Source organism: Monodelphis domestica, chromosome 2 (genome assembly GCF_027887165.1).
Source record: "Monodelphis domestica isolate mMonDom1 chromosome 2, mMonDom1.pri, whole genome shotgun sequence".
NCBI classification, from domain to species: domain Eukaryota; kingdom Metazoa; phylum Chordata; class Mammalia; order Didelphimorphia; family Didelphidae; genus Monodelphis; species Monodelphis domestica.
Window position 1 is genome coordinate 452,580,596 of NC_077228.1, and position 26,168 is coordinate 452,606,763.

Consider the following 26,168-nt stretch of genomic DNA (forward strand, 5'->3'; position numbering starts at 1 on the left):
TCCAGACTCTGCTTCCCATCACTTCTCTCAACATCCCTCCCTATTATCTGCTTTGTGTCACTGCCACTAGACTTACTGGAGGAGACAGAATGAACAGGGCAGATGTCCTGAATTCTCAGACTTCGAACCTCATCCTCAACTCCTTGGTGTCTCTCACTTTCACTTCCAAATTGCTGCCAAGACCTGTTGATTTTACCTTTGCAGTATGAAAATATCTCAAAGCTTCCCTTTTCCCCCTTTGGACACTGCTGATAACTCTGGGTATGGCTCTTGTCATCTTACTCCTGGACTATTGGAATAACCTGCTGATGGATCTGCCTGCCTCAAGTCTCTCCACACTCCTGTTCATACTCCATTTAGCCATCAAAATGATTTTCCCAAAGTGCAAGTCCAAACAGGTTATCCCCTCACCCATACTCAATAAATACCCTGCCACGTGTGTGATCAAATATTCAATCCTCTGGTTGTCAAAGCCCTTTTTAATCCAGCCCCACATTCTCTACCTTTCCAGCCTTCTTGCACTTTACACCCTCCCCTCCCCACATAATCACTGGCTTTCTTGCTGTTCTTCACACACAACACTCCATCTCTCAGCTCTGGGAATTTTCATTGGCTGTCCCTCATTCCTGGACTCTTTCCCTCTGCATCTCCACCTTCTGGCATCCTGAGCTTTCTTCAAGTCTCAGCTAAAATTTTACTTTGTTCAAGAAGCTTTTTCTATCCCCCTTGATTCTAGTGTCTTCTCTCTCTTCATTTATTCTAATATATCTGGAATACATCTTATTTACACATTGTTATTTGCATGTATAGCGTCCTCCCCCTTAGACTGTGAGCAAAACTTGGTATTGGTATTGCTTAGCTCAGTATCTGGTATACAACAGGCTCTTCACAATTGTTTATTGACCAACTGATCTCAGAGGCTCTCTTCCATCCATACCTAAATTCCCTTTACACAATACCTGACGAATGATCCATCTCAGATGAGGCAGAATGGATGGCATCCCAATGCAGCCCATTTGTTAAGTGATATGCCCAGGAGCACACAGCTAGGAAGTGTCTGAGGTCAGATTTGAACCCAGGACCACTTGCCTCCAGCTCTTCCTCACATGAAGCCCAACTCTATCTTAATGCAACTTCCCCTGATTGCTATGAGACCAACTAGAACCAGTCTAAAAGGGCTTTGAGATGATGGCACTTGAAGACAGGTTTTACTCCCTTCTAGGTCTTCTCCAAGTCAAATATCTCCAGTTCCTTCAACTGACCCTAAGAATGGTATGATCTTAAGGTCTTTCATCATCCTAATTGTTTTCCCTCAGACACTCTCAGTTTAAAAAATGTTCTTAAATACATTATTCCAATATATTCTTTCTACATCTTGTTTCAGGAAGATCCACAGTGGTTGTTGCAACAGTTCATGAATGCGACAATAAGGGCCATCCCCAGAGTAGTGTCAGTGTCCGAGGGAAGAAAGGGACAGAATTGAGATATTTGCATATTTTCTTATTTTCTTAAAATAAGCTCCTTAAAAATATCAATTCAGGAGGGGGCAGCTGGGTAGCTCAGTGGATTGAGAGCCAGGCCTAGAGATGGGAGGTCCTAGGTTCAAATCTGACCTCAGCCACTTCCCAGCTGTGTGACCCTGGGCAAGTCACTTGACCCCCATTGCCTAGCCCTTACCACTCTTCTGCCTTGGAGCCAATACACAGTATTGACTCCAAGACGGAAGGTAAGGGTTTAAAAAAAAAATAAAAAAAAATATCAATTCAGGAAATGAACGTGATATTCTATGTAGTCTAACCAGCATGAATCATTTCTCTAGTCTTGGACACTGCAGAATCACAGAATTTTAGAGTCAGGAGGTGCCTTAATAGCCATCCAATCCAACACATACATAAATGGAAGCCTTCTAGTAATATACTCAAAGGAGTGACTGTCCAGTTTCTGCTTGAATATTCCCAAAGTTGAAGATCTATCACCTCTGGAGGCAGCCCATTTTATTTTTGGATAGTAAATAATCATTAGGAAGATTTTCCTAATTTTTCAAGCCTAAATTAATTTCTTTGTAACTTACACCTATGGCATCTGATTCTACCCTCCAGGGCCAAAGAATATATTTAATAATGCCCTTGTGTGACAGCCTTTCAAATATTTTAAGACAACTATTGTGTCTCCCCCAAATCTTCTTGAAGCTAAACATCCTCATGCAGTTGCTCCTTGAACATGAACTCAAGGCTCTTCACCATCCTCATTCACTCTCCATCTTATCATCATCTCTGACCTATTATACCTAGAATGTATAGTATTCTTTTTTTTTTTAATCATTACCTTGTCTTTGAACTGATATTAAGTATTGGTTCCAAGGCAGAAGAGTGGTAAGGGCTAGGCAATGGGGGTTAAGTGATTTACCCAGGGTCACACAGTAGGAAGTGTCTGAGACCAAATTTGAACCCAGGACTACCTGCCTCCAGGTCTGGCACTCTAAACACTGAGCCACCCAGCTGCCCTGAACATAGTATTCTTGATAAAGTTTGATGAAGACAGAGTACAGTGGGACTGCCACTTTCTTATTCTTGGAAGTTATACTCAAGATTGCATGAACTTACTTGGCTGCTCCACCCACTACTGACCCATATTGAGTTTGCAACCCATTACCCACCCTTCCCAGTATATTTCAGAACAGCAGTCTAGCCATGCTTTCCCCATCTTATACTTGTTAGGTTGATCTTTTAAATCCAAATGTAATGCAATACTTTTATCCTTACTGAATTTCATCCCATTAAATCTATCCCATTGGGAACTTTTTGGATCCTGAGTATCATTCAGGATATTAACTATGACTCCCAGCATTGTGTCATCTGAAAATCTGATAAGACACCATCTGTGCCTTTCTCCAAGTCACCAATAAAAATTAATTAAGCCCAAGGCTAAACACAGATCCCTGGAATCTACAGACTTAAACTTTCCAACTAGTCTTTATGTCCAAACGTGCAAGCAGTTCTTAATTCATCTGATCATATCACTAATGCCTTCGTCTCTCTATTATGTCCACAAGAAGAACATGAGAAACTTTTTACTAACTCCATCCACAAGCACCCTCCCCCCCATCACTTAGGTGATTAACCCTCTTCCAAAGAGAAAACGAGATTAGGCTGGCCATGATGCATTCTTGTTGTAGCCATGCTGGCTCTTTGCAGTCACCACTTCTCTTTCTGGATGTGTGCCAACCATTTCTTTAAAGATTTATTCTAGAATTTTTCTAGGAATAGAAGTTCCTAGAATTGTTCTAGGAGTTGAAGTGCCAACTCTCAAAAAAGAAACCTACCGACAGTTTGCAATCTCTGCTCTTTTCCCTATTTTGAATATTTAAATATTTGCCCTTCTCCTCTCTTTGTGGTATCTCTCCCACATGATCTTTTGAATGTCATAGATGTTGCCTCAATAGTCGGATCTGTCTGTTCTTTCAGTCCCTGAAAAGGTGGTTCATCTGGGCCAGGCAACTTGAATTCATCAAGGCCAGGTAGAGGCTCTTTGGGTATCTACTCTATGTCATTTTTGTTGTCATTTTCATTATAAGGGTCATTCTACTTTGCAGAGAAAATAGATTCAAAATAGGAATTGAGCAGTTCTGTCTTCCTTTTGTTGTCAGTTGTCATGATCCAGTCTGTCTCAAGTAAGGATCCTATCTTATTTTGATCCTTTCTTTTTCTCCCAACATAGCAAACAATAGTAACAGCCCCTGTTCATAAAACATTTCCTAATGTATTGGATTTTTTTTTCATTGCTTTGTTGGCTCATATTATTGAAATCGAGACCTTTGAAATCCCCCTCCCCAAATCTTTTTCAGGCAAACTGCCATTGAGCCACACCACCCCCATAATGTACTTGTGAGGCTGATTTTTAACTCAGTATAAGACTACCTTAATCCCAGTTAAATTTCATATTCTTAAATTTGGCCCAAAGTTTTAGCCTGCTGAGCTTGGTTTGGATCTTGATTTTATCATTTAATGCTGATTATTTTTTTCTAATTTCATGTATTCTGCAGATGTGATGAGTATATCATCCCATCTTTTATCTTGTCACTGATAAAACTGTTAGTCAATATGCATTTAGGTGGCACAATGGATAGAATGCTGGGCCTGAAGTCTGAAAGAAAGTTCCAGTCCTACCTCAGATACTAGCTGTGTGACCTTGGACAAGTTTATCTCAGTTTCTTTATCTGTAAAATGAGCTGGAGAAGGAAAGGGCAAGCCACCTTGGCATCTCTGCTAAGGAAACCTCCAAAAGGGGTCACAAAGAGTCAGGCATGACTGAAAAACAACTAAATAACAAAAATGCCAGTCATTGGGGAGATATACTAAGGCAAAAAAAAATAATAATCCCAATCATCTAGGAGAGCACATGATAATGGGGAAGAGATAACATGTAAATAACATGGAAAATACAAGATTTGTATTGAGTATAGATGGAAAATAATATCAGAGGGGAAGTCATCAGCTGATCAAGGATCAGGAAAGGCTTTTCACTGAAAGATATGAGCAAAGTTGAACAGGAAATGAAGGAAATTATGAAGAGATGAAGAAACAGCTCATGTCCAATAGGAGCACAGTCAGTACAAAAACATGTAGACACGGAGTGCAATGTCATGTTCAAGGAACTGCAAGCAGACCAATATAGACGACTTGAAAAGTATGTGCAGGAGGTAAGGAAGAAGACTTGAAAGGTAGGAAAGGGCAAGATTATGAGGTTCTAAATGCCAGGCAAAGATCTTTCTATTTTTTCTTGGAAATATTTGGAGCAATTGGAACTCATTGGGGAATGGTGCATGGGGGGGGGGGGGGAGTGACATAGCCTGACCCAACTTTAATCACAGTGGCAGCTGAGTGAAGGACAGATTGGAGGAGAGAGACCCAACGTGAGGAGATCAGTTAGAAGGATATTGTAGTAGTCCAGGCAAAAGATGATGAGGAACTAAAGTGGGGTTGTGGCTTTTAAGAATGCAGAGAAGGGGACAATTATAAGAGATGCTATTAAGGTAGAAATAACAAGATTTGAGAATAGACTGGATCCAGGGGGGAGTGGGAATGAGGAGTTGAAGATAAAGTCGAAGATGACACCAAGATTGGAAGTCTGGGTGATTTGGAAGATAGTGAATAGGGAACAGGAATAGGGAAGTTTCTGAGGGCGCGATGTGTGAGACCAAATATATATAATTTATTTTAAGGGTTTGGAGAGAGAAAACCAGTATAGAGCCAAAGATGATTCTTCAGAGCACACTACTAGAGAATTTCTTCTAATTTGATGTGGAACCATTCATTACTATTCCAAGTCTGTCCTTTATACCACATACCTTTTCATCTTTGGCTCATTCCTGTGTTACTACAAAAGGGAATCTCACTACCATTAGTCTTTTCCTCATTCTAATCAACAGCATATTTTTTTGCCATTATTATTCTATGATATTCAGGAAGTTAATGTTGTCAGAAAAACATGTAGGTGATGACACATGTAAAATCTATCCCAGATTGCTTACTTTCTCTGGGAGGGGAGAGATGAGGTGGTGGTGGTGGGGAGAGAATTTGGAATTCAGAATATTAAAAATTGTTTTAACATGTAATTGAGGGAAAAATTAAATATGATAAAAATACAGAGTAATATTTATACATTTTTTATTTGTTGCAGTAGTCTTAGAGTCACGGGACTTTTCCATCTGATTTAAAGTTGAAACATTCTGTATATGTTGTCTTTCATTAAAATGTGAGCTTCTTGAGGATCGGGGCTATCTTACTTTTCTTTTTGTATCCCCAGCTGCTTAATATAGTGTTCTGCACATGCATTTATTCATTTTGTTCCTCCCTAGCTTCAATATCTGTAGAGGTAGCCTAATACATTCGAAAGATTGTTGGGTCTAAAGTCAAAATGTTAGGGCAGCTGGGTGGCTCAGTGGATAGAGAACCAGGACTGGAGACAGGAGGTCCTTGGATCAAATCTGGCCTCAGACAGTTCCTAGGTATGTGATCCTGGGCAAGTCACTTGGCCCCAATTGCCTAGCCCTTATGGCTCTTCTGACTTGAAACCACTATTTATTATGTATTCTAAGACAGAAAGCAAGGATTTTCTCAGCAAAGATACTGGAATGGTTTGCCATTTCCATCTGCAAGCTCCATTACATAGTCATTGCCATACTGTGGAACACTTATTCTCTAATTATTCATAGAAGACAGCATCATGTATTGGAAAGATTATTGGATATGGAATCAGAAGTTCTACATTTAAATCATGACTCTATTTAATGTCCATGTGACTTGGCCAAATCATATCACCTTCACCATCATTGTCATCAACATCATCATCATCTCCTCATTTATATAGAACTTTAAGTTTTGCAAAGTGCTTCACATAGTTTATCTCACCTCACATTGACTTGGGAACTATGTGCTATTATTATTCTGATTTTATAGATAAGGATATTGAAGCTGAGAGAGGTTAAATGACTTTCCCAGGGCCACACAGCTAATAAGTATGTGAAACAGGATTTGAAATCATGCTGATTTCAAGCCCAGTGCTATTGCCTCCTTTTTATAGCTACCTATATAACTACCTCTGTAGACCTCAGTTTCTTCATCTGTAAAATGAAAGGGTTGTACTGGATGAGCTCTAAGATTCTTCACAGCACTAACCCTCTCCTCCTGTGTTCTGTCTCCCTAGCAAGATTGTAAATTCTTTGAGGGCATCATATATTGCTTCCATTTCTTTATGAAATAAATGGGATTTAGGCAGCTAATACATGGTACATCAGATAGAGTACTGGACCTAAAATTGGGAAGGCTCATCTTCCCAGTTCAAATCTGACCTCAGACACTTACTAGCTGTGTGATCCTGTATAAGTCATTTCACTGTTTGCCTCAGTTCCTCATCTGTAAAATGATCTGGAGAAGGAAATGGCAAATCACTCTAGTATCTCGGCCAAGAAAACCAAAAATGGGGTCATGAAGAACCAAGCAGGACTGAAAACCAACCAAAAAACAACAAAACAAGTTTCACAAGGTGCCCTCTAGCATTCTCACACCACTAAAATTCTGCGAATTCTATGATTATACATATATATTTTTTGCACCTAGAATATCATAGTCACTATATTTAACTGGTTGAAAATGCTAGTCTCTTCTAATTCTAAAACTTTTATCATTTTCTTCATTCAACTGATCCTTCATAATTTTCAATATTCCTTCCAGTTGTGAATAAATAGGTATGCCAAAGAAGTAATTAGTGACCTTTCTTAATCACCCCCTTTACTGTGAGTATATTTGTAGTGCCTTCACATCCCATTGCTTAAGACAACTGCAACCTTTCTTTGAAATAGGGCAAAAATTCATTCTGGTAGTTATAAAGGAAATTTGCTATGCTTTGGGGGGTTAAATTTAGTAAGCACTCTGTCCCATTGTCCTTGGCCCTTTTGGTTAATCAATGTTGGGGGAGGCAAGTCATGTGTCTTAGCTGTGTGGGAAGTGTCAACTACAAAAAACCCTACTGGTAAAAAGTGTCACATACTTAGGGGAGGAATTGACCTGCATAGGGCCACTTCTTTTGCTCATCAGAACCTACCAAAATTATCTAAAATTTTATTTAAAAAGCTAGCTGACCCTGAAATCTGGGCTTATCTCCATTGATCAGCTGGTCGGTGTGTTGCTACCTTGACATATTTTAATAAATTCCTTTAAGTTTCCGAGTTTTACCTTGTTAATCAAGGTAAAAACCCCCAAAGGGAAAGGATTTTCATTTCAACACATCTAATTCCTTTCCCGTACAAGGGACTGTGATAGCTAGAATGCACAGAAAGCAATACTCATGGCAAAATAATTCCAGTCTCTTATCGAGAAAAACCTCAAAACGGGGCTCATGGAGAGCCAAACATGAGAGAATTAGCTGAACAACAACAGTGATGGGACTACAAAGAATGAAAGAGTTTTAAGGAAAGTAGTAGAAAATAGATTCAATCCTCTTTTTTTTTTAAAGATGGAAAAAAATGACAGTCTTACACAATGATAGTAAGACCATAGAACTCTTCTCTTCTCCCTAATTATTCAAAGATATGTAAATTGCTATCTACTAATATCTAATTTGTCACTACCGTTATTGAGATAGGTATTCAAAGAATATGTTGTAATGGTAGGAAAGGTATTTGAATTCTCCCTTTATTTTCTTCCCTGCTCTTTTTAATGACATTCATTTCTCAAATATTGGATTGCTTTAGCTATCTTCAAGGTGTCAACTGAAATTAAATCTAGGGTTTTAGGATGACCTTCAAAGTAAATGAATTGAATTAGATGAAATTACTGTCTGGTTTATTTCATTCTTGTCACTAGAAGTGCTATTATTGCCCTGCCTATTTGCTATTGTTCTGACATAATGAAAGTGATGCCTTGAATTTTGAAACCTGTTCCTTCCAAGGAGATAGATACAAGGGCTTCGTGTATTATTTCACTTCTCATCGCATCTGTGCGAGATAAGCATTATCCCTAATTCTTTTTGACAGATGGGGCAGCAGGAAACAAGTCAGATGATTTACCTGTGATCAGAGAGATATGGATCTGGGATAAAGCCCTCCTGTCTAGTGGGCGTCCCATCTTAATTAAACTTGCAAGAGTCATATCAATGCATCATGTATTATATATAAATTATGTGTGAAGTAAATTCAATAGCAAATGAAATTGTGTTCTGGGAACCCAGGAAAAGAAGAAACACATCAGTGGATTGTTGTGCCAGAATAAACAAAATTCAGGCTGCTGTTCATTAAGAGACTGCCATTTACATGGTACAGCTATCAACAGTGGAAAATATGTTTTTTTCTTATAAGTGTAGCAAATACTGCTATAACTCTCTGTGAGAGAAACAATACATGGAGGTCCAGATGTCCTGTAGAAATTTGGAAACTTTTTTTTCTGCAGCTATTTTGTTTTCTGGCCACCTTCAGTGGAATAATTAAAATGGTAAGCATATTTCCTTTTATAGATACAGTGTTGTCTAGGAAATTCCAACTGTAGAGTATTTGAAATTATGTCTCCATTTTCCTTTTTACACTACCCTTTCCTAATAAGGAAGGTTTCTTTTCCCCCTCCTTTTTAGAGTCATGTACAATAGCTTGCCTTTAAGGGAGTATCCTTTGAACTTTTCTATGAATGAGTTTTTTCCCTAGAACAACTTCTATAACACCAGGCACTACTTTTATTGAGTAGAATAAACATCTTGTTCAATTTTGTTTTTTTCTTTTAGGTGTTTTTCGGTTGTACATCACTCTTTGTGATTCTGTTTGACATTTTCTTGGCAAAGATACTGGGAGGTTTCTCATTTCCGTAGCCAGCTCATTTTACAGAAAAGGAAACTGAGGCAAACAGAGATAAGTGACTTGCCCAGGGTCACAGAGCTAATAAGTATCTGAGACCAGACTTGAATTCAGTTCAATTTCCTGACTCCAGGCCCAACAGTATCCTCTGCTTCACCTAGCTGCCCTATATCTGGTTCAATTCCTCACTTAATCTTGAAATTATTGAAAGAAATTATGTCTTTAATTATACTTATCATGAAATCATATATGAGCTTAACGTGTATGGGATAAGTTTTTGCAATTATTTAATTTTTAAAAAATTCTAAATGACACCAAATTTTAAAATTGTAGTAGACACCAAGTAAAACAACAACAATAAAAAGGATTCTAAGTGAAAACATGAATATCTATTACAAACTTTTACTATTACATGCTTTTCCTGCTAAGTATATAGCTCCTAGTAGCTGCTAGCGGCAGCGGCCACACCCCGGGCAACGGCTTCAACAGGCCGGCTAAACCTTGTGAGGGTAGCCATCGGGTCGCTGTCGAACCCTGGTGAACTAGGGCTTTGCTCACCCAGCATGTGAAGACTGCTTTGGCGGAACAGGCGGAAGAAACCAAAAAGAAGGTTCAACGGCTGAGATGGCGATGCAGCAAGGCACTGTGAAGTGCTCAGGGCGTGTTGGAGCACAAAAGACAACACGGCCATCCAATGCAGCTGTGGAAGTCTCCAGGTGTAACGACTTTTCGTGCCACTGGACCCAGGCTTCCAACGCCGAGAGAGTGGGACTGTCTCTGTGCATCGGCTTTTCCACTTAAATCTTCATGCACAAGTGTCTTTGTGCACAAAAACGCACAAAGACAATCGTCATCCTCGGTTCGAGAGACAACCAACAACATATAATAAATTCAACATGTAACTTCCAAAGTTGACCTACTTGTATATTACTCCTCCTGGTCTTCCTTCTGCTCTCTTCTTGTACATTAAAAAATCATGCTTCAATTATCTTCCTTTTGGGAGCAACTACATAACTGTTCTCTTCTGCCCCCATTCTAGCCCTATTTGAAATTATTTTTTTTAAAGGAAAATGAGTATAACAAATACATATTATATAGAGAGATTTATAAAAAAGTAAACAAATCTCTACACTGTTGTATCTTAACATATATGACTTATGTTAGACTTTAGTTCATCAGTTCTGTGTCAAGAGGTGGGTAAGGATTCTTCATTATCATTCTTCTGGAATCATATTTAGTTATTGTATTGATTAGAGTTCTGCTCATTTCACTCTGCATTTGTTCATGCATCATTCCTGAGTTCCTTTGAAATCATGTGAGGTTGGTATCTTATTTAACAAAACATTTTAAGACTGGGTTGGCTGAATTTTGTTTTAATAGATCAATCATCAATTATTTCCATTCTAGGTTTTCAAAAGTGAGGTAGACTCTGCCCTGAAGCAGCCCATATTCTTGACATAATTTCATATACATTTCTGCCATTGTTTTACCTAATTTTAAGGCAATACTGCTCACAATTGTCCATTAGCTTCCTCTATATAAAAATGAATTCATAATTTATCCAGTATATTAAGTCATATAGTCTAGTGAATTCCAAATAGGTGTAGAAACTAATTTAAATGTATATAATCAGTAAGGTAGTTTAATTTGTATTGATATTGAATGTTAGGTTAAAAAATTTTTTTCATGAGCTTGTAATCTATTATCTTAAAGTCTGGACCATTATAGGGTCTTTTCAATGAGATTTGTGAGCACTCGAGAGATCCTAGTCATCCACAGTGGAAAATAAAGTGGATGAAGAACACATATCACAATGTTAGCACTTGCTTATATATTTCATGGTTAAAATGTGGGGGTTGGGGGGATTAATAATTTATTGTTTTTGTAACATGTCAGAAATTGTGGTAAATGCTTGACAAATATTATCTCATTTTATTCTCACAACATTGGGATGGGAACCTGATTATGACCCCCTTTTTATAGCTGAAGAAACTAAGGTAGAAGACAAAGATCAAATAATTGGCCCAAGATCACATAGCTAGTAGGTATCTGATGCGATATTTGAAATATGGTCTTCTTACTCCAGGTCTAGCCCTCTTTCCATTGCATCTCCTCCCCATCTTTGACTATGGCTCTGAAAGGGTGTGTTTTACTGAAAAGAAATATGATTTGTAATGGAGGAGAGGAAGAGATAAAGTAGCATTATGAATATAAAAGGTATAGTCTCCTGAAGAATTAAAAAAAAATATGTAGGGATAAAGACATTTTAGGTCAAGATGAACAAACTCAAAATAAATAATATTGTCATCAGAGTACATTGTACTATAGACCTGGAAAGAAAGAAGAAATAGGTTAGGAGTTTGGGGAAAAAAAAGACAAGCTTGTCATAGAAGCATAATCCAATAGTGATAAGAGATTTGTTATTCAGATATCTGCTAAAGCTTCAAAGTCCATTGTGCATCTCATTCTTATAAACTCTGTTTTGAGATATATTTCCTTTGACAAGTGAAATAGATAATAAAATACAAATCAATAACAAAAATACAAATTGAATAATAATTTTTCTTCTTTCTCTGCCCTATAAACATGTTAACTGTGTTTTTTCAGTAGATTATGTTCCATCATTACCTTTAGGTATTGTAATGAACCCTGAACCTACTTCTCTTTAAAGTGATAAATTTTAAAAATGCTAAAATATTTTTTCCTTTTCTCTTAAAAGTACTATGAGATAATTGGGAGAAGCAATAGTAAGGCTGTACAACTTTGTTCTCTTTATAATGAACAACAAGACCTGAGAAGAAATACATACTTAAACTTAATCCAGATCTGTCAGGAAGTACAGGTAAGGAAGATTAGTCACAAGCCAAAGATTCTGTTTAGATAGTAGAATTTATATGTAAATAATGTATATGAACAAATAAAAATATGTATGTAAGTATATATGTGTATGTATATATATTTGGAGAGAGAGAGAGAGAGAGAGAGAGAGAGAGAGTTGTTGTTGTTCAGCTGTTTCAGTCATTTCCAACTCTTCATGACCCTACTTAGAATTTTCTTGGCAAATATACTTATTTGGCTTGCCATTTCCTTCTCCATCTAATTTTACAGATTACAGATGAAGAAACCAAGACAAACAGGGTTAAGTGACTTGATCAGGGTTACACAGCTAGTATCTGAGACTGGATTTGAACTTAGGTCTTCCTGACTCTAGTCACAGCATGCTATCCATTGTGCCATCTAGCTGTCCTATATATACACATATTCATGTTATACACACAACATATAAACATATATGACACACACAGCATATATACATGTAACACACACACACACACACACACACACATATATATATACAGAGAGAGAGAGAGAGAAAGGCTTATTTACCTTGTTTAAGGAGAGAAAACACTTACAAATTTAAGTGTGAACAAATAACTTGGCAAGGGAGGATACTTGGTGTATCTGCAAAATCAAGAAAGATCTCATGTAGGGTTTGTTGTTTAAGACAGAAGGCAGGAGTAAGTGAATTCCAGGGATAGAGATGGTCCATGCAAAGGCATGACAATAGTAGGTGGCATACCATGTATAAGAAACAGTAAAATCGGTCTGTCTAGAACAAAGGATGTTTTTGAAAGGGGAACAAATGTACAAGAAGCATGGAAAGGCAGAATAGAGTCAGGTTATCAAAGTCTTTAAACACCAAACAGAGGATTTTTATTTTATCACCAAGGGAACAGAGAACTATGATATTTTTCTGAATAGGAGAGCAATATAACTAGACCTCCTATATTTCAGGAATATCATTTTAACAGCTATGTAGAAAATGAAGTGGAAAAGGGGGAGGCTTGAGGCAGGGGAGCCAATGAGAAGACTAGTACAAAAATTCAGATGAGGGGTAATGCAATGAGCTAGCATAGTAGCCTTGAGAATAGAGGGAAGAGGACAGATGTAAGAAGCCTTGGCAATTGATTGAATGTGTGGGAGTGAGTGACTGATGGTGACATAGAATTTAGGAATCTGGGCAATTGGAACAATGGTGGTACCCTCAATAGAATCAGAGAAGTTTGGAAAAGGGGAGGGCTTAGAAAGGAGAGGGCAAGAGAAGTTAGATATCAGACATCATAAGTCTGAGGTGCCTTTTAAACATTTAATATGCAGTTGAGAAGAGAGACTGGAATTCACAAAAGAGACTGGGGCTATATATATCATCTGTATATAGAGGGTCATTGAAAGCTAATAAAGTAACTAAGAGAGAAAGTACAGAATAAAGAGAGAGGTCCCAGGACAGAGCTTTGGGATATATCAACCTTTAGGAGATTAAGAATGAATTCTCAGACAAGTAGAGAGAACCAAGAGAGAGTAGGGGCATAAAAATGAGATAGAAAATATGGGAAGATGTGTCAACACTCTCAAATGAGGCGAAGAGATGTAGAAGGATGAAGAATGAAAGAAGACCTTGAGATCTGGTAATTAAGAAAGTTGTTTGGTTTTGGTATGATCATTGATTTGGTAAATAAGAAATTTGGTGATCAAAAGATTTAGTAATTTAGAGATCATTAGTAACTTTGGAGACAGAAGTTACAGTTGACCAATAAAACAGATTGTAAAGGGTTAAAAAGTGAGTGAGAGAAGAAATAGAGGCAATGAGTGTAGACAACTTTTTCTAGAAGCTTGACAGCAAAATAAAAGAGAATTATAGGAAAATAGTTTGAGGGGATGATAGGATAAAGTGAGTTTTTTTTTAAGGATGAGGAAGACCTAAGTGGGCTTATACTCATAAGTGAATGGATCATTGGTGTGGAAATGATTGTAGAGACAATCAACCAGAGAAGAAAGAATGGAATGGAATCAGGATACATGTAGAGGGATTGGCCACCTCTTCAGCAGAAACTCAAGGAAAGAACGAGATCATGGTGGATGATGTTAAAGGTTTCGTTTTAAATGTAGCCTAGGGGAGAATGAGAGAGCTCACAAAGATTGGCCTACATTATCTCAGTAAATTATGAGGTAACCTGATATCTTCTGAGAAGGTAAGGAGAGGGGATGTTGGGGGAACATTTGAGATCCCAAGAGAATATTTATAAAAGCTGTTGTTGGGAATGTAATGAATGATCAATTAGGGAGGAGTAAAAGGATTGCTTTGCTGCCATGAAGTCATGATGATTCAAATAACATAAATCTAAACTGTTTCCAGTCAATAGTATGTGAACTCTACCAATTTCATAAATACTTGAGTAGGAATGTAAAGATCATACATTTAGAGCTGGAAGCAATCTTAGAGGTAGTCGACTTCAACTCCCTCAATTAATGGAGAAGAAACTGAGTCTCAGGTTAAGTTCTGACTCCATCTCCAGGGCTCTATTCAATGTTGCCTCTCTAGAATGGTGAGAATAATCTAGCTTTGGGGTTTGTTGAGGTATGAAAAGTAGTGGGATAAGAGGAGAAGGGATGGGATTCAAAAATAGAGGAAATGGCAATATTAAACTGGTTCACTCCTGGTAGATTTGGAAGGGAAGGATATGAAGTCAAAGCAATGGCTATGGCATAGGAGAAAAGTGAGGGGTGGAGGGACTGGTAGCTAGGGTGAGAATGATGTAGATTTAGAAGGAGTGAGGTATCTGGAGCAATAGGAAGCTATTGCTGGTAGGGTAAAGGAACTTCAGAAGTCTTCAAAATGAAAGTAGAACACTTGTGAGTGATGAGATCAAGAATAGAGCCTTCCTTCTATGTAGTGAAGTTTAAGAAGAATGAGGACCTGGGAAAACAGTAGGCTTGAGAGAAGAACAAATGTATATCTCCTCATGTAAGAGTAGGGATTGGGATGGAAAATGAGATTGTAAACCAGACACAGAATGCCTTCAAAAATGAGAAAGATGAGTGATAATACATATACAACCCAATGGAATTTCTTGTCAGCTCTGGGAGGGGAGAAGGAACAGGGGAAGGAGGTAACATGAATCATGTAATCATGGAAAAACATTTTTAAAAATAAAATTAAAAATTATATTAAAATGAGAAAGAATGAACTTATCTGATATATAATTGGACCATATTCTAGACTGGGTGATATATCTGGAGAGAATGAACTTCAAAGAGGGAGAGATTGCTGAATGATGGTGGGAAAGGGAAAGTCTAGAAAGTAACGATGAACAAAGAGTATTATCTTGTTTAGGACCAGTGAGTTCTAGGGGCATTAGAAAAGGGGCAACCAGAAAGTGTGGCCAACAGTTTAGTTTAAAATGAGGAGAATCAGGTTTCAATGAGTGCTAGAATATGGAGGGGAACACAAGAGGAAAATGTATAACACAAAAGAAACCTTGATAATGATAACATGGATTTTAGTAGGCAAATTGGAAATGGGTTGTAAGAGTTGAGGAGACAAGGATAAAGTGGATGAGGTTGAAAGGCTGGGAAGCTGATTGCAGAGGGCAGTGAGGTAGCACAATGGATAGAGTATCAAGCCTATTGTTGGATAATCCTGGGTTCAAATCTGGCTTCAGAAACTGCTTAAGTGTGTGACCCTATGCCAGTCACTTAACCCTGATTGTCCAGCCCTTGCTGCTCTTCTGTCTGAGAATTAATACTAAGACAGAAGGTAAGATTTTAAGAAAAGAGGAAAAGAAAGTTGATTGGATGCACCATTGAGGATCCAGTGAATGACCAGATAACTCAGGTCTTTTTCAATTGTTAGAGCTCAGATGCTCAGTGCATCCTAGGGAGAGTGAAGGGTAGAGAAGTCCCGATGTCTGAGACTTAGGTCCTGAGTTGCATCCAAAAGCAAAGTATGTAATCAGAGTCCAGAAGGTGAAAAATGAACTATGTGATCTAATCCAGGAGGCAAAAGGCAAGGAATGTGAGCTAAGTTGAGCACGAATTTTGATGTGTAAAAGAGAATTGTTTTTATGACACTCCAAAGAAACGTAATTAAATTCCTATGTGTTAAAACAGCATTTCATTTTTTAAAACCAGATCAGTTCGAAAACTTGCTCAAGTTCAGTTACACAAGTCCTTCATTGGGAACAACCTCTTGTTTTAGGCTCTGCTTTCTAGCACTTAGAGAGTAGAAAGCAAAAGCTTATAAAGTGACCAGTATCTAGGCTGCTTCTAAATAAAGAAGGCATTTGAGAAACAGAATAAATAGTTTCAGCAGTCAGTTCTGGTGATATGCTCCTTCCAACAGGATAATAATTTAATTTTCTAGGCTGATAGCAAGCCTGTCATCTTGGTTTTTTTAAAATTAAATGCTAAAAATCTTTTGCAGTCAAATGTTTAATTGAAATCAAGGCTAGCACAGCATGTGCTACACACATAGGAAAGGTCCTCTTTAAAGTACTGATAGGTTCTGGGGTAGAAGTGAAATAAAAATTAGGTTTCCATATTGTTTTGCTGGCTATTCTCCAAGTAAAATTGCACTAAGTTATTTTTAAACGTCCAGTTGAAGGTATTGTTTTGCTTTTTTCATTATAGCCAAACAATGTGTCCAGCGTCAAAACTGAAACGTAGTCATTGTTACGACAGCAAAAACACCACCTGTAAATGTGCTTAGTTGAACTGTTCTATTTAATAAGGCTATAGGTTAGTTGGAGAGAAACAACACCTTTACTTTTTAAACACTTTAGCATATTAAAATATACTCTAAGATTTAAGTTTAAATCTTTGAAATAAATTGATCTTTCTCTAGTTATTTGTGGAAGAGTTCAAATACAGAACAGAAAGAACAGGAGATATTTATAAGCTGATAATCTAAATGGTGCAGTGCAGAGAGTGCTATGTTTGGAGTTAGGAAGACTCCTTTTTCTGAGTTAAAATTCAGTCTCAGATACTTATCTAACTGTATGACCTTGAGCAAGTCACCTCACCCTGTTTGCCTCAGTTTCCTCATCTGTAAAATGAGATGGAGAAGAAAATGGCAAACTACTCTAGGATCTTTGCCAAGAAAACCCAAATGGGGTCATGAAGAATAGGACATAACTGAATAACTTAATGACAACAAAAATCATCCAGAAATGATTGATTATAGTGCTAATAAGTCAAGAATCATTGATTGGTTCTTTCCCTCTTGTGGGTAAGTTTCCATAATATGTCTATGTCTTATAGGCACAGATTGTACCCATAATAATCTATTTTTTTTTTGCCAAGGCAAACCAGGTAAATGTGTAACTAGTTTAGCAAAAATCCATCACTGTTATTAGGAAAAATAATCAAAGTGTATAATTAAAGTATTTGCTTTCTACATACCTTCCTCATAAATGATTCCTTATTTATGGTAAAATATCATAAACATTAGATTAATGAGTATATTTTATATCAAATTGTTATTCTATATATTCCATAATAGTTCCTAATCCTTTAACTTTCTTCAGAGCAACCAGATTTTTATCATACTTTCCCCCCCTCCTTTTTATACCACCTCTAGTTCTACTATTCTTCTGTTCTTCTCAGACTAATTTATTCTACAGCAGAATTTTTCAAACTTTTTGGTCTCAGAACCTCTTTACACTTAAAAATTATTGAGGACCCCATTATTTATTCTGAAAGTGACTGAGGACCTCAAAGAACATTTATTTGTGTCAGAGTTATCAATATTTACCATGTTAGAAATTAAAAATGATAATTTAAAATATAATTATGTACTTATATACAATTTAAAAACATAAACAGTATGTTTTAATAATTACTATTTTTATGAGAACTAGTAAGAAGAGTGGCATTGTTTTACATATTTTTGAATCTCTCTTTAATGTCCATCTTAATAGAAGACAACTAGATTCTTATATCTGCTTCTATATTCAATACGCTGTTTTGGTTGAAGTACATGAAAAAAATCCAGCTTCCTTCAATCATGTAGTTGGAAAAGAGAAGAGATTTTTGGCAGACAAATTATGTCTTTGCATTATTATGAAAATAATTCTGACAATGGGGACTCCAAGGAATCCTCAGACCACGCTTTGAGAACCACTGTTCTACAATATATCCTCTTTTATCTAGTCCCTCTCTCCCTTCATTTCTACTTTTATATCTCCTTCCAAACTATGTCATATTGGAATGGTAGACCATCCGTAATACGCTAATGTGTTTCTTCCATTCTTCTAAAATGCTCCCAAAATCTCACCTCTTTAACAGTCTTCCTGACGCACACCTCCTTGACTTCTAGAGTTAAGTCCTCTCTAACTACTTTAAAGTTATTACATATTTTTAGGCTTGACTGTATTTATTACTTTCTTGTGAATATGTCTCTATTTCCTTTATGATTTTGTCTACTAACTTTCTTAACTCCAACACTGTTAGCTGTCTTAAATATAAATCCTCTATGACAATGAGAATTCTAAATTCTGTATTAAATCTATTATAAAAATATTAATTTAAATGTAATTCAATTATAAAAATAATAAAAATAAATTATTCTAGATAGGAAAAATATAGAGAACAATACATACTTCTAAAATAAACAATAAAAGCAATTAAATTCTTTTTAATCACAATATATTTACTATTGCTAATTTCCTTGTTAATTAAAAAAATTTAGGTAATTTTAAGCATTCATTCAATTTAATGCAAAAATTTGCTCTGATAGTATAGCTTTTATTTCTGCCCCCTTACCCTGACAAATACATAAAAATGTTCACATACATTAAGAATGAGTAATCTGATCCTTTAACCATTAAGAAATAGACAAAATAATTATATCATTTTATTGGGCTTATGTCATCTAGGACCACCCTTAATCTGTAGCATTGAATAATAGTCCAATCTCATTTATACTATTTATTTATCTTCTCGATGTATGTAGAAGATGTTTTATATTTTTTTATAGAGAAGCATTTGTTTTGCTAAAACAAGTCTCACAAGCAGAAGGAAAATATGATGAATGAGATTTCATTTCATATACTTTGTTCTTAAGAGATTTCTGTTAAAATTTTTTGTTAAAAAAAGTGGTAACTAGAATTGAATCCATGGTAAGTAGTTTTAATTAATGAAAATTCCTTTTATTTTCTCCTTCATTCATCATAATGTTTTTAAAAAGTGGCTATGGTAATTGAAAAGAATTTCTTTCCCCATTTAATGAAAGAATGACAGAGAGAGGGTTGGAACTGGTGCCAAATTCATAAGGAAGTTCATGGAGCCAGCAGAAGAAAAAAATACCATATGTTAACTTATTTCTAGCTTTATTTAGTATTTGACGTTCTAAGATTTAAATAATTATAGTTGAGGGAGTGTTTTCTATTGAAAGGGAGGAAATTGTTTATCAGGAAAATGACGTGTAAAAAACAAAAAGCATAGATAAAACTTTTTTTTTTTTAATGTGGTGGACATTAGCAATGGGATTAAGTGTTAGGAATGTGTTCTTATTTATAGAAACTTAAACAAGAACTAAAGGATTTTCAGTCTTTTTCTCGTCTACTCGTGAGTAATTTCCATCATCAGTATCAGGAATGTCTTTCTCAGATAGTGGATGCTGTTCAAGGAACACAGATCGAAAATGAGAATCTGCAATGTAAGATGCACTACCTATAAATATAAGTTGGTCATATTTATTTCGGTTCAGAAAAATTTCTGTAGAGAATGTAATTTGATTAGCTTGTTTATTTTGCTTTTGGACCATGCTGATCTCAAAGTTCTAAAGCAAGTACTATGGCAGCAGCTGGGTGGCTCAGTGGATTGAGAGCCAGGCCTTGAGATGGGCAGTCCAAGGTTCAAATCTGGTCTCAGACACTTCCTAGCTTTGTGACTCTGGATAAGTCACTTAACTCCCCTTGCCTAGCCCTTACTGTTCTTTTGCCTAAGAACCAATATATAGTATTGATTCTAAGACAGAAGGTAAAGGTTTAAAAAAAAATCACATATTCCTGAGTAATTAAATATTTTAATTCCTGACTTCCAAATCACTTGGCTCTAAACTTTGTGCAAATTATAGTTGCTACCTTTCCTCTCCCTTCCTTCCAACCATTCTTACAGCAACTTGATCAGACCACAGAGGGTGCAGTAGGAAGGCTCTATTCTGCTCCTTTGGAAAGAGAAAATAGCTAACCCAATTTTTCTGGCATTTGAGAATGGGATGCCTAGTTTTATATTTCAGATTTTTTATATGTAATGAATGTGTTATATTTAATAATGTTCATTTCAGATTAGTTTTCTCTTTCCCTACACTCCCTAAATACATGGTAAAGGAATGCAAGGTGACCCAATTTGCCACATTAGAAAGTTGTAGAAATGAATGACTGTGTTGTATTTTGGGGGGATTCTTTTCCAAAGTTTTTTTTTTTTCATTTTAAGTGAGCTTCTATTTATAGCTGTCAGATATTCATATTATTTCCCATTGGAAAAGGATGTTATTAATCATCTCTAGCCCAATCCCCCCATTTTATAGAATTTGGAAAAATGACAAGGTTTCCTCTTTTCTGAAAACTTCTCCATTACTAGCCAGCTTAGATGTAGCCCGATCACTTCTCAAATCAGAACCTTTGGAAGTTTTTCTCAGGGCATAGAGAAGTCAGATTATTACTTAAGATCATTTGAATCATTGGCCAAGAGAGAATAAGAATTTGACTCTCTTGTGAAAAACAAGGGAGGGAATAAAGCCTGGTAAACCTTCTAGACCTGTCTTGGTTAGATTAGATATTCCTGCTGCAAAGTTAGACCATGAATGATCTAGAAGAATTGAGGTTCTGGGTTGGGAACAAAAAAAAAGTCTTAAAAAAATTTTTTTTAAATCACTAACCGTCTGTCTTAGAATTGCTACTAAGTAATGAATTGAAGGCAGAAGAGCAACATGGGTTAGGTAATTGGGACGAAATGACTTGCCCAGGGTCACACAGCTAGGAAGTGCTTGAGGCTAGATTTGAACCCAGGACTTCCCATCTATAGATCTGGTGCTCTATCCACTGTGCCACCCAATTGTCCGAAAATTATCCTATTTCATCCTCTTCTATGCTGGATTTCATCTGATTCACCCCCCCCCCCAATTCATCTTACCTTTAATTGCAATGATGCTTTAAATTGGGTCCCAGAACTATTTTCTAAGAATAAACCAGGATCTTCTATCTGACCTAGAAACAAACAAAAAATATTCTTGTCCTTTTGTCAAAAAGTAAAAAAAATCATAGATTACTTGGTAAAAAAGTTAATTAGTTATAAATAATGTCATAGCAGCTAGACCACTGCATAGTTGTAATGGTTTTATTACCCTGTATCACTGGGTTTGGGAAAGATTTGTTTACATTTTTTTTCCTCTGCCAGAATAAATATTCTGACTTCTGATATATGGTTGAAACCCTTATTCACTGAAAGCAGAAATGCTATTGCCCCATACATAAGAATATTTAAGAACTTAAAGGTCAAATGATAATGGGAGAAATGCTAGAGTCTTTAAGCATAATATATCTTTATGTGGATATAATCCTTAAAGACTGAACTGAATTGATTTTGTATTTCCTGAGTAACTTTTTGCTAATAAAATCCTTTCAGTTTAATTTTGTTTCCCCTTTCACCCTTGGGAACAAATTATCCCTACCCATAGAGATTCAACAACTAAGAATGATTAAATGTAATGTAGACTTTGAAGACCTTATTTTTTATTTCAGTGCTAGTTCAAAAGTGCTTTCAAGTTCAAATTCCTTTATTTAGATTGTATGTACTTGCTAATCAACATGCTTTGTGTCAACACTGTCCCCAAACTCAAATATGACTTTAAATCAAGGGTGTCCTGAGAGGTTAAGTGGATGATATCCAGCAAATTCAGCACATACTAAGCTCCTTACTACGTGCAGACCACTGTACAACCCTATAGCTTCGTACCATATGGTATTTTATTTCAATGTCAGAGGATTTGGACGAGAACTCTCTTTCCACTATTTAACCACCTATGTGACTTGGGTGAGGAGGGACTTAATTAGTGTTTATTGATTTACTTGCCTATCTTATTATTTGAATCAGACACTTTTGATAGAATTTGGTAAATGCATCTTAACAATCTTCATTTGGGAAGTTGAAGCTCTTTGGTGAAGAACATAATAAAAGCTTTAAACTTGGAACCTATTGGACAATGAGAAAGAATGCCAATATTTGTGTCCAAACTTTAAAAATCTAGAGCTTCTCTTTTATTCTTAGCTTTATCTGACTTGGGAAGAGAATGGTTATAAATCTGTGCCATGCTTTGAGTCCTTCAAATGAACGATGTGTGCTTAGATGGTACCGGCAAGCATCTTCATCACCATCCTTCTTGTCCCAAGTGCCAGTACCACTGATGGATGATAATGACTAGCTTGATAAAATAATCATTATATTTTCCATTATCAAATTCATATTCAAATTTTGAGAAAGGTACTGCTTAGGAATTTGTCTAACAAGCAGCATGCTTTTCAAAAAACCCGGAGTGGATGCTGTTCAAGGAACAACAGATTGAAAATGAGAATCTGCAATGTAAGATTCATTACCTATAAATAGAATTCATTTCTTATAAATATAAGTTGGTCATATTTACTTAGGTTCAGAAAAATTTCTGTAGAGAATGTAATTTGATTAGCTTGTTTATTTTGCTTTTGGACCATGCTGATCTCAAAGGTCTAAAGCAAGTACTTTGGCAGCAGCTGGGTAGTTCAGTGGATTGAGAGCCAGGTCTTGAGATGGGAGGTCTTGGGTTCAAATTTGGACTCAGACACTTCCTAGCTGTGTGACCCTGGGCAAGTCTCTTAACCCCCCTTGCCTAGCCCTTACCACTCTTCTGCCTAATTATCAATACATAGTACTAATTCTAAGACAGAAGGTAAGGGTTTAAAAAAAGAAAGTTGGGGTTCAGGGATATTTTTTTAAAGAGTTAAAGACTTAAGACCTACATTCAAATTCTCACGCTGTCACTTAATATACTTTCATGACCTCAGACAAATCATTTCCTCTCTGGACCTTTGTTTCCCCTTTAGTAAAAGGAGTTTGGATTTCAAGGACCTGTTAGATCTCTTCCAGCTACAAATCTATGACCCTGTTTTCTATAATTCTGTGACTTGTATGCATTGCAACTCAGTTTCCATTAATATCCTTCTGTGTCTAAGATTCTGAGCAGTTATATCAAAGTTTTTTTAATTTAAAATGTCAAGGAAGGAAATAATTTAATATTTTTTAATTACAAGGAATGTTTAAACTGTATGGAGAAAATAACACAGTGAGTTTGCATAGGGCACAATAAGCATTTCTGCTCTGAAAAAACAAGAACCATTCTTTAAGCTCATGGGTGTGCAATCTTTGTTGTTGTTGTTTTTCCAGTGGGAGCAAATGCAATGAATTATCTTCAGTTTTCTTTTTTATACTTCATTGTAGTTCATTTCAGTTTTGAATAATATTTGTTTCTTTTTTCCTCTTGAGGTCCAAAGATCATTGCCTGCTTCTTTGCTCCATGACTATCGTCCTTAAACCCCTGTCAGTCCAATCCCTGCTTCAGTAGAAACTTAAGATTTCTATTTGATAGAAATTATCCACTTTTATAATTTTGACTGATTTGAGTGCTCATTTAATTCATCCAAGTAGACAACTGTCACCTAGTTCTACTTGATCAATTAATTTCAGAGCAAATCTTACAGCCCAGACATCCTAAATGGCAAAAATATAGAAGAGCACCACCACAAAATAAGCCAAGGAGAGTTCAGTTGGAGTTTAACTCAGTAGGCATGTAAGATTCAATTAGTTTAGGTTATGTGTGAATTTCTACAGGTTGGCATTTATTTCAATATTTGACTAAAAATTCTTTTTCAGCATTTCAGGCAAGAACAGTTGATCTTGAACAGTCTTTACAGGAAATAAATGAGCTCTACCAAGTTGAAAAACGGAAGAGAAAAGAACTTCACAACAATCTGGTGGTGAGCATCTGTGGTTAGTCATTAGCTGCTTTCCTGATATAATACTTAGCTTTCTATGACACAGTAGTGACTCCAAAAATATCTGGAAATCTCTTTCCCCTTCCTTGTTAGATTTTTCCAGCTCCTTTTCCTCGGATTTACAAAAAAAAAGTTATAATGAGATACTTTGTTTATTGATTTGATCTGAAATTCCCTGAAATCTGAATTTAAGATTTGGGTTTTTATTAATCATCCATAATTTGTTATATAAAGATATTTATTTGCCAAATCTAGGAATTTTTTCAATGACTAACTCTTGGTCACAAAACATGGATTTAACACTCATGCCTCAGGAAAAAAAAATGTCCTTTCAACATTTTATTTGTATAAACTGTACTTATAAAAGTTTCTTTCTTCTCTATTTGCTTTTCTCAAAAGTCTTACCATCTTGCCTTTCTTGCCAACAAACTTTTCTGGCCTTCTACCAAGATCTCCAGACCAGAATACCAAACTAGTTTGACCTAGGCATAGTTTAGTTTTTCTCATTCTTATTTGCATTTCATTTAAAAAGGAACATTTTCCTAAACTACTCATACTAGTCATTTGAATTCCTTTTTTATACAATTCAACTCATTGAGTTGTTTATTTCTGGTCACTAAGTTTAAGGTCAGGATTTGACAAGGATGAGTCAAAAAACAGCAAAAAATAACACAGTAATTGCTGGAAGGTAGCAGCAAGAATATGACTGTTTAACGAAGTTATGCACTGATTACCACATCTCTCCAGGTTCCTTGTGGATGAAGACCATAGATAGACTTCGCATCATTAACACCAAAGGGTCTTACTCTGAGCCCAGGGTTAGGGCAAAATGAGTTGTACCCAGGACAGCTCCCCTTCGGCTTGACAGAGTATGTAGATTTCTTGTAAGGTATAGAGTATAGTTACTTCCACTTTGCTTTCTTCTCCTGGATGATCACATGCCAATGATAGGAATATGAGGACCAGAATACTGCGTTTCCAGACAACTTCCCAAAGGCCACATTTTTCTTGTCCCTTATTCCAAAGTGCCTTACTAATCTTTTTTTTTTTTTAAAGAGCAAATAAAAGAAATCTTTCTCACTTAAACAAAGGAGTTGTATGAAAGAAGAAAGTGCTTTTTTAGTATTCTGGAAACTATTCTATTAGTATATTAGTTCATACGTCATCCAACAAGGACCTCACATTTAGTGTAACAACAATTATTAATACTAGCCAATGGTCTAAAAAAATCTTAGCATCCTTTGCCTGTTTTTCTGCCTCCTGCAGAAACATGAGGCCATAGAAATAGTTTAGTTTTCTTATTTCATTTGGAAGGAAGGAACATTTTCCTAATGTGTACTTTTTATACTAGTATGTTGATTCAAGTCATTTTATATTTTCTTTTGTTTCATAATCTGTCATGGCCAAAGTCATCACGTAGTGGCCAGTATACTGGTGGTCAGCCTCTCCATACTAAGCCAAGCTAAGACTGGTCCTTGGAAAGGAGGTGCAACATATCTTTAGGACCAGAGTTTCTGAAGAATTAAAGTTGAAGGTCTCCCAAAGGATAATAGTGAAATACATGATGGTGGGATAGAGGCTGTAGTAAATTAGCAATGAAGAATTGCACCAGAAGTGACAGAAAGGATGTCATCATCAAGATATGTTTCCAGAGAAGGAGGGATGGGATGGTAGTAAGATAAAGGGTATATAACCATTGGTATGAATGAACCAATAATATTTATTGAATGTTTGCTATATGCAAAACATTGTATTAATTCCTGATGTTACAAATAGAAAAGCAAGACAATCCCTTTCTCAAGGAGCTCATATTCTAGGAGGGGGAGACCACACATATGGAAGGTTTGTAGTAAGGAAAGGAAAAGACTGCATTTTGATTTATTATTTATTATCCCATAATAACAGGTTTAAGAAGAAAATCAGATGGAAAAGTCCCTTCTTGGAGTGCAGTAACATAGCAGATA

The 26,168-nt window shown here is 36.2% G+C and overlaps 1 protein-coding gene across 1 annotated transcript in view; it reads left to right on the top strand.

Annotated features, from left to right (window-relative positions):
• The window catches only part of KIF25 (kinesin family member 25), a 134,388-nt gene that overhangs the window by 33,204 nt on the left and 75,016 nt on the right, over window positions 1-26,168 (top strand). The window contains exons 3-5 of the mRNA XM_007484911.3: window positions 12,060-12,182; window positions 19,697-19,835; window positions 24,083-24,186. Of these exons, the coding sequence (XP_007484973.2) occupies window positions 12,060-12,182; window positions 19,697-19,835; window positions 24,083-24,186 (366 nt within the window). The remainder of the gene's footprint in view (window positions 1-12,059; window positions 12,183-19,696; window positions 19,836-24,082; window positions 24,187-26,168) is intronic.